At 51.7% G+C, this 8,226-nt stretch overlaps 1 protein-coding gene across 1 annotated transcript in view; it reads right to left on the bottom strand.

Moving 5' to 3' along the window:
* Positions 1-275: 275 nt before the first annotated feature.
* The window catches only part of TRIM3 (tripartite motif containing 3), an 18,253-nt gene continuing 10,302 nt past the window's right edge, over positions 276-8,226 (bottom strand). Inside the window, exons 6-11 of the mRNA XM_010839137.1 lie at positions 8,039-8,226; positions 2,774-2,941; positions 2,421-2,589; positions 2,100-2,170; positions 982-1,122; positions 276-852 (exon numbers count right to left, since the gene is read on the bottom strand). The exon at positions 8,039-8,226 is cut by the window's right edge and continues 17 nt beyond it. Coding sequence (XP_010837439.1) covers positions 700-852; positions 982-1,122; positions 2,100-2,170; positions 2,421-2,589; positions 2,774-2,941; positions 8,039-8,226 — 890 coding nt within the window. The 3' untranslated portion in view covers positions 276-699. The remainder of the gene's footprint in view (positions 853-981; positions 1,123-2,099; positions 2,171-2,420; positions 2,590-2,773; positions 2,942-8,038) is intronic.

Here is an 8,226-nt window from a genome sequence, read left to right as displayed (position 1 = left end):
CTACTGGTTGTGTTTGGGTAAGGGTCCTTTCTTAGCCCTAGAGCAGAGAACCAAAGACCTTCCTATTTCTGCAGGAGACGTGGGCCTAGGGACAGGCATTTAGAGGTGGCTTAGTTCTAGGGGCTCTACTCTCTTCTCCTGAAGCTTCAAAACATCAGGGCACATTTGGACTCTGGGTCTCCTAACCCAGCTGCTTGCCCCTCTTTTCATCAAGAGCTGGTTGTACCCTCATCTCCCCTTCCAAGCCCCATCCCACAAGAAAGCAACAAAACCATGGTGGTGAACACATTTATTTAATATGGGGGGTGGGGTATTGCTGCCTCTGTCAGTGTGTATAGGGTGGTAGGGAGACAACCAGAGGGACTTTCGCCCTGGAGTAAGAGGCTGTTCTGGCCCCAGGCTGGGGGGTGGGGAGCAGACTGAGGAGACGGGGAGGTGTGTAAGGTGGGGAGGGGAGGGTGAAGCTCTGCACACATCCTTGGGACCATGGTCCAGGCCCACCCAGTCACCAAAGCAAGAACCGAATAAATAAAGTGCAACCGTGGGGGGTTGGGAAGGGGGAGAGGGAGGGCACCGGGCACACCCACGCCCGCAGCCCACATTCAGTGCTGCCAGGTCTGGCCCATCTCCCGGCCAGACCATCTTGTCCAATCACCCCTATGTCCGTCCCTCCATGAGCCAGGCAGGCCCCCTGTGCAGCTACTGGAGGTAGCGATAGGCCTTAAAGCAGTGGTTGCCGGCGTCGGCCACCACCACATGGCCATCCGAGGTCAGTGCCAGGCCCTGGGGGCCATAGAGTGGCTCTGCAGATGTGTTGATATAGGACAGGAAGGAGCCAGAGCTGTCGAATACCTGGGAAGGGAGTGGAGATCAGAGGGAGAGGGAGAGGTGAGATCAGGCAGATGAGCGGCATTTGGGGAGGGGGGTGCATGGGGCCCAGCGGGAAACCTCAGCCTCATGCCACCCCTGGGCCTTCCTCACCTGGATGCGGCTGTTGCCCCAGTCGGCCACAATGATATTCCCATTGGAGTCCACGGCTACCCCCGTGGGAGCGTTGAACTGCCCGTTGCCCTCGCCATGGGAGCCAAACTTGAAGAGGAACTCCCCATCGGCACTGTACACCTGGCAGAGAAAAGGTCTGGGGGCTGGGGACCCGGCCTCGGGCAGAAGGCAGGGCCTTGGAGGAGGATGGGGTGAAGCCCCAGGGCGGAGGACCCCTGCATCTGCAGCTGTAAACCAGTTTCTTCTCCCTGGGCTTCACGTCCATGCATCCCACTGCCTACTGGACACCCCTGCTGATGTCCCTTGGGCAGCTCATCTTCCCCAGGAAGGCAGTTCATTCTACTTCCCAGTGACTGGCAACACCCTCGTGGCCACAAGTCACTCTAAACCCCACCTTCTCCTCTGCTTGACCTCTCGTTACTACCATAAGCCACTGAGTCTGTGTCAAATTTGTACCTTGTGCATACACCGCCACTGCAATGGTGCTCAGCTGGATTACTGCAGAAGACTAATCTTTCTGCCTCTAGTCTCACCCCAGCCAGAGCGCTCTAAGACACATAAGACTGCATCACGTTCCTGCCTGCAATCCTTCCGTGACTCCTCATAACTCTTAGGAAGAGAGCAAGCCCCTTCAGGGAGTGAGCAAGCCTTGTTTCTTCAAACCATTGAACTACCTGAACTACACGGGAAGAGTTTCTGCCTGCTTGGCTTCTCCTGTCCCCCTGTCTTCTGGTTAATTCCCAGTTGTGCTTCAGGTCATTCTCGGTCTCACCTAAATCAAGGGCTCCTGCTACACCCTCACAAGTTTACCTGCACTCCTGCAACACAGAATCTGCCACATCATATTACAATATCCTGGCACCTTTTTCTCAACCCCACTAGACCAAAATCAAGAAGACAGGGAACATATTTGCTTTAACATAGTGATTATTCCCAGCTTTGAGCACAGTTCCTGGGACAATGCAGCCACATCACAAATGTTTATTGAGCAAAGGAATGATCTTGGGGGAGAAAGCAGGGAGGTGATGGAGAGAGGGGTCTTGTGGAGGAGGAAAGGATGCTGGGACAGTGGCCATGGAGGGAGGGAGGGCACTGACCTTCACTGAATGGTTATGGAAATCCGTCACTACAATCTCATTCTTGTTGTTCACAGCCACAAAATGGGGCCCTGAAAATAAAAAGTGGGCTCTTTGGCAGTAAGCTGGGAGACTGAGCGGAGCGGGGAAGAACCTCTGTGATGACAAAGCTGGGCTGTGAGGAGATGGTGGGGTCTCTGGGATGATGGTGCTAGGGTACAGTAGGAACGGGGTCTCCTAGGGCCAAAATATAGGTGAAGGGGTCTTTAGAACTGGGGCATGTAAGGGAGTTCTCTGGGGCTGGGGTTTCAGGAACTAGGTCTCTAAATCCTCCTCCAATACCTGCAAAGTGGCGGTCAGTGGCCCCACGGCCCCCAAAACGGCCCACCAGCTTGCCATTGGGCTGGAAGGTGAAGACGCAGCAGGACTTGTTGTCGACCACAATGATATGTCCATTCCGGTCTACAGCCACTCCCTTGGGGCCCATGAGGCGGCCAGCTCCTATCTTGGTCTGCAGGAAGGGGTTACCCGTTAGGGGCTGCCTGGTGGGGTGAGCAGTCCCAACCTGGCGCCAAAACAGAACCTTAGGCTGAGGATGGATCGGGCAGTCCAGGCCCTGACCACCAGGAGGCACTAGAACGGTCACCGCGGCTGGCCACCAAGGCTGCAGGGTAGAGTGACAGCAGGCCTCTCACCTTGAACTTGCCCTCAGGGGAGAAGATGCTGACCCAACGGTTGTCATAGTCTGCCACGATAATGTCTCCATTGGTGTCCACGGCCACACCCGTGGGGCGCTGCAGCTGCCCAGGCGAGCGCCCTCGGACCCCGAAGCGGAACTTGAACTGGCCTTCATTGGAGAAAACCTGGAGCAGAGGACCGAGGGAGGGAGAGGGCAGGAGGGGAGAGACTGTGGGCACAGAGGGAGCGGAGCGGGATCCTGAGGGAGGAGACCCCGCCCCATTCATTCATCACTCAACCAGCACTTCCTGACACCCTGCTTGGGGCACAGGGCAGAATCAGACATGGCAGACCTTAGGGGACATGCAGCAGAGGCGTGGCTGGGATCGTGAGGATGTGAAAGGGGTGAGGGGTGGTCAGGAAAGGCTCCAAGAGCAGGGGAAGTCTGAGTTAACATCCTCATAAGGACGCCAAGAGATGAGCCAGAGCTGGCGAGTAGAGAGAGAGGAGGAAGGTGTTTAAAAGAGTCAACAATATGCAAAAGGCACAGAGTCCAATATGTACACTACTTGAGCCCAGCATGGGCACTACTTGTCCAGTGCGGTTGGACTGCAATGGGCATTTCCGTAAACAACAGAAGAAGGCTTTATTCTGGATATGATGAGGAGTCACTGAAAAGCTCTGGGCAGGAGAATGACAAGATAAGATCTGACTCTGTGCTATAATATGAAATATATTTGGTCTTTGTCCCCAGTGCCTGGCACGGAGCTCTTCAAACCCTGAAAGAATTTCCTAATCAGTAGCAGTGTCTTTTGTCATTCACAAGGAGCCCCTTGTGGGTTTATGCTAATGAGGGACTTAGAGTGGGACCCCTGGATAGCTTCAGGATGAGGCTGGTCACCAGAAAGACCATCTGATTAAAGGGTCAGAACTTTCAGCTCTGCCCACCAACCTCCGAGAAGGAGAAGGGGTGGGGAGCACACATTAAGCTCTATGAATCCTCTTGAACAACAAGATTCGATGAGCTTCCGGGTTGGTGCCAGGAAGGTGTGTTCCCCAGTTCCAAAGGGACCAAAGCTCCTACACTAGGAGACCTCACCCTATGTACCTCTTTTCTGGCTGTTCACCTGTATCTTTTATAATACCCTTTATACTAATAAAGGATATGATAAACATAATTAAATGTTTCTCTGAATTCTGTGAGCTGCTGTAGCTAATTATTTGAACCCAAGGAGTGGGATGTAGGAACTTCCAATTTACAGCTGGTGGGTCAGAGTACAGGCGACAACCTGAACTGTCGATTAGCCTTTGAAGAGGGCCATCTTACGGGGCTGAGCCTTTAACCTGTGGGTGTGATGCCACCTCCAGGTAGTATCAGAATTGAGGCAAATTCATAGGATCGCTGGTCAGTGTCCACTGAGAATTGAAGAATTGCTTAGTGGTGCTGGAAAAAGCCCATGGGAGCTTTTTACGACAGAGCACACTAGGGATTTCCCTGACACTCCAGGGGTTAAGGTGCTGCGCTTCCACTGCAGCGGGTGAGAGTTTGATCCCTGACTGGAGAACGAAGATCTTGCACGCCACATGGTATGGCCAAATTTTTTTGAAAAGGAGTAAAAAGAGCACTCTGGCTGCAGGGAGAAGTCAAGACTGGAAACTGCTGACTAGTCAGGTGCTGCAGTGATCCAGGGGAGAACTAATGCTGGCTTGGACCAGGGCACTTGCTGGAGGGAAGTAGATGGACTTAAGAGACATAAGGAGGAAGACTCACCAGGACTTGGTAGCAGACAAGAAAGGGTTAGGTGAGGGTCAGGGGAAAGGACCCTCCAGGTTATGAGGCTGATAAAGTAATCTGGACAGAATAAACCTTTCAACCTCTCACCCCTGCTTCTACCTCCCCCACCTTAGCAACATGGTCAGGTCTCCCCATCCTTAAAACACTACTTTAATGCTCTTCTTCTCTATAGCTAAGCCTTCCTGCTTATTCCTCACAGCCAAAACATCTCTCTCTCTGCCTAAGTCTTTGTTATAACTCTAGGGACACAAGGTAAATCAAAACCAAGAGCAGCCTTGCAGGACTCAAGTTATAGACCTTGGTCTTGTTCTTGATCCAGACTTCTTCCCTCTTTAGTGGACTGAGGTCCCCACGCCTGCGACATCCCCATTTTTCAGGCCTGCTGGGATGCTTGAATTGGTCCCACCTATGGACATCACTTCTTCCTGAGATGGACCTTGCATCATGCCCTCCCTGTCTGACCAGAACAGCCTCTGGGTTCTGCCCTGGTCCCGTGCTTAGACAGCACTTGCCAGCACAAGAAGATAGGCAGTACGGGCTGAGAGAGACGAAAAGGTGCAACCAGATCGGCAGTGAAGCAACACATCTGCGTCCTTCACTCCAAGCAGCTTCGTTTCTATCTCAACACTGAGGCTTTACGGGGGTCTTACTCTTCTCATCCTATCCTATCCCACCCCTTACAACTGGCCAACTCCAATTCATCTTCCAGTTCTCAGAATTCCCAGGTCACTTCTGCAGAGAAGCTTTTAATGGTCAATTCTACTACCTGAATCAACATATAAAGTTAGGTCTCCATAATACACATTTTAGCTCTTTTTATAAGAACTGTCACTTCTGTAACTAAATAACTGCTAAGTAGCCTTGTTCCCTTCTAAGGATGTAAGCCCTAGGTGGGGCACGGACTGTGTCTGTTTTGTGTGCTGCTGCACTGCAGCACTGGTGTAGCAACTGGCGCACAGCAGACATTCAACAAACGGATGAATCCATCAGCTCACTCCCAGACCAGAACGGGGAGGACACCTCTCCTCGGGTACTGCACAGTTATCTCAAACTCACCACACATGAACGTGTGAATTCATCAACTTATTCCCAGGCCCGTTCCTAAAAGGCAACACTACCTACCCAGAGCACCAAGCGCTGCAATTCTTGATCCCTCCCTCTCCTTTGATATCTGATGGCTCATCAAAACCTGTCATATTTGCTTACTTATCTCTAGAATCTACCAGTGCCCTAATTTGACCCTTAACATCTCTCTCATGCCACAGTAACAGTAAGCAACTTTAGGACCTGAGTCTACTTGGGCGAGAGGCTAAATAAAACAAGCAAACCAGTGATTCTAGTAAAGAATGAAAAGGGCCAGGGCCAAAGGCTGAGGGAGCTCAGAGGACAATGTGATTAATATTCTGCCTGAAAGAAATGAGGATGCTCTCACAAAAGAGCTGATAAAATTTCTGGACTCAGACAATTAATTACACAAGGATGTAATATAGCCAAATCAAACCCTTCATTCAAAAATCACAAAATGTTTTTTCTCTCCTGTCAGCTGATGCGGATTCAACACAAGGAGATTTGTCTTGGCCGTCACCATAGCCAGCTCCAAAGGAGGAAAAGTTCATGAGGACTCCAATCCTCATGGACCAAGGAGGGAGTCACAGTCCATCTGGAAGCCTGGCCCATACCAGACCTGAGGACCCCAGAGTGAAAGCAGCAGAAACCCAGCTTTAGAACTCAAAGCCAGGCTCCTAGCAGCTATGAGGTGTCTGTATGGGTGGGGGCAGGGGCCAGGAAGATTGCTGCAGGGGAAGGAAGTATTTGGAGTGAGGAGGGGGCTGCACTAGGCCCTCCCTCTTAAGTTCCCACCTGGCAACAACAGACAAGCACAATCCCTTGTTGGGGAGACAAAGTGACATGTGTGTCCACCCCAGAAGAAGTTTCCCCAACCTCAACTTTTGTGCCAAAAAGCACCCTTGGCATACAGAGGAGGAACCAAGTTGGAAGGTGAAGGGTACGACAGCAGGCCTCATCACCAGCCCTACCCATCCACCTTGCTCCACTCCATGCTATGCAGGATGGACCCAAATGCCTCCCTGTGCTGACCTGAGCCTCTCCTTTCCTCTAAGCTTAGCAATAGGGTGAGAATAAAGGCAGGCTAAACAGGCTGGGGAATACACTCATTCGAGAGCCCCTGGCTCCTTTAGTCTGCTAGGAGGAAAGCAAGGGCCAGGTGGAGCTGAGCCTAAGGTAACAGACCTTTGCGAGAGCCATATCTGTGACAGGGGTACTCAGGCAGAGGGTCGGGAAGAAGTTTAAACGTACACCGTGAAGTAAGGCTCAAGGACAAGTTTTGCTGTTTGACAAAACGTTTTCTAGAACTGAAAGTTTATAGTAGGTAGAAGCAATCCTGTGCAGTTATCAAAATCAAAATCCCATAGCTTCTGCTCCCAAACCATTTACAGCGTGACCTCAGATATTTCACTCCTAATATAGTCTCCCTCCAGCCCCTTTCTCCAGCTCCCTGAACAGCCCTCTCCAGCACCTTCCCACCTCCTGGCTTTTGTTTACAGCCCCCACCTGGACAATGATATTGTCAACAACAGCTAACGTTAGAAGGTTCACTCAGTGTCAAGCACAGTACATTATGTCAGACAGCTCTCTGAGGTACTCTTTTCCTAATTTTACACATGAGTTAATCAAAGATCAGAGGGGTCACATGACTTGTCAGTAAGTGGCAGAACTAGGATTCAAGTCCAGGTGTCTGGTTTCAGACCTTGAGCTTTGAACTGCACTGCTGCGTCTAGCACCCTGGTGATTGTCATAGGCTCTGCCCACTCCTAGGCTCACTATAAGGATCAGAGAGAGAAAACCACATTTTCTAGCTTTCTGGAGCCCAGAGTGCAGCAGAGACCACATCCTCTTGAGTGGTGGATGCTCCACTCAGGTGCACGAGGCACTAGGAGGGCCAGGGGCAGGACCGCCTATGAAATGCATTACGTTCTAGCCACTGGAAGGCACCGCTTTCACAAGTTACCCTTGTTTGGCCGTCTAGTCAACTGGACATTTGCAGAGACTAGCACAGATGATACACAGGCACGTTGGAAGATAGTAGGGGAGGGCGGAGCCTGCACCCTGACCACACGGTGGTGAAAAGGGCAGATGTATGCCAGCCAGTGGAGCCTCAGGTGGAGGCAGAGGGAAAGGAAGAATGAGCCAGATCTTCGGGGTCCAGGAGCCGGTCCGGCCTGACCACAGCCTGGGAGGTAGAGGCTGCTAGCTCAGTAAACCCTGGTGCCCAACTGTGAAGCTGCTGGTTACTGTTGTGGCCAGTGAGGTTGGGGTGGCAAGTGACTGGGTGAGGGGTGGTGCCATGATTCATTGTTCTTTAAGAAAAGGTACTCTCTGCAGGGTTTCACCTTTCCTTCCAGAGATACTCTGTTTCTGAGTAGGCTATAGCCTGAGAACCTCTATTTGCTGTTAGGGGAGAGCTTACCTGGATACATTGGTTGTTGCTGTCTGCTACGACTATGCGGCCGCTGCTGGCTGCGGACACACCCTGTAAATTGGTGAATTCACCCTTCTCCCTTCCACGACTCCCTGTGGGGAACAGAACAGATGGAACGCAAACAGACAAAAATTCACAGAGGTCATTTTGAGCCTCTGACCCCACCCATCCCGCCC

Source organism: Bison bison, unplaced genomic scaffold (genome assembly GCF_000754665.1).
Source record: "Bison bison bison isolate TAMUID 2011002044 unplaced genomic scaffold, Bison_UMD1.0 scf7180017864112, whole genome shotgun sequence".
NCBI classification, from domain to species: Eukaryota; Metazoa; Chordata; class Mammalia; order Artiodactyla; family Bovidae; genus Bison; species Bison bison.
Note: the sequence above shows the minus strand (reverse complement) of the source record. Positions and strands in the feature narration are given on the sequence as shown.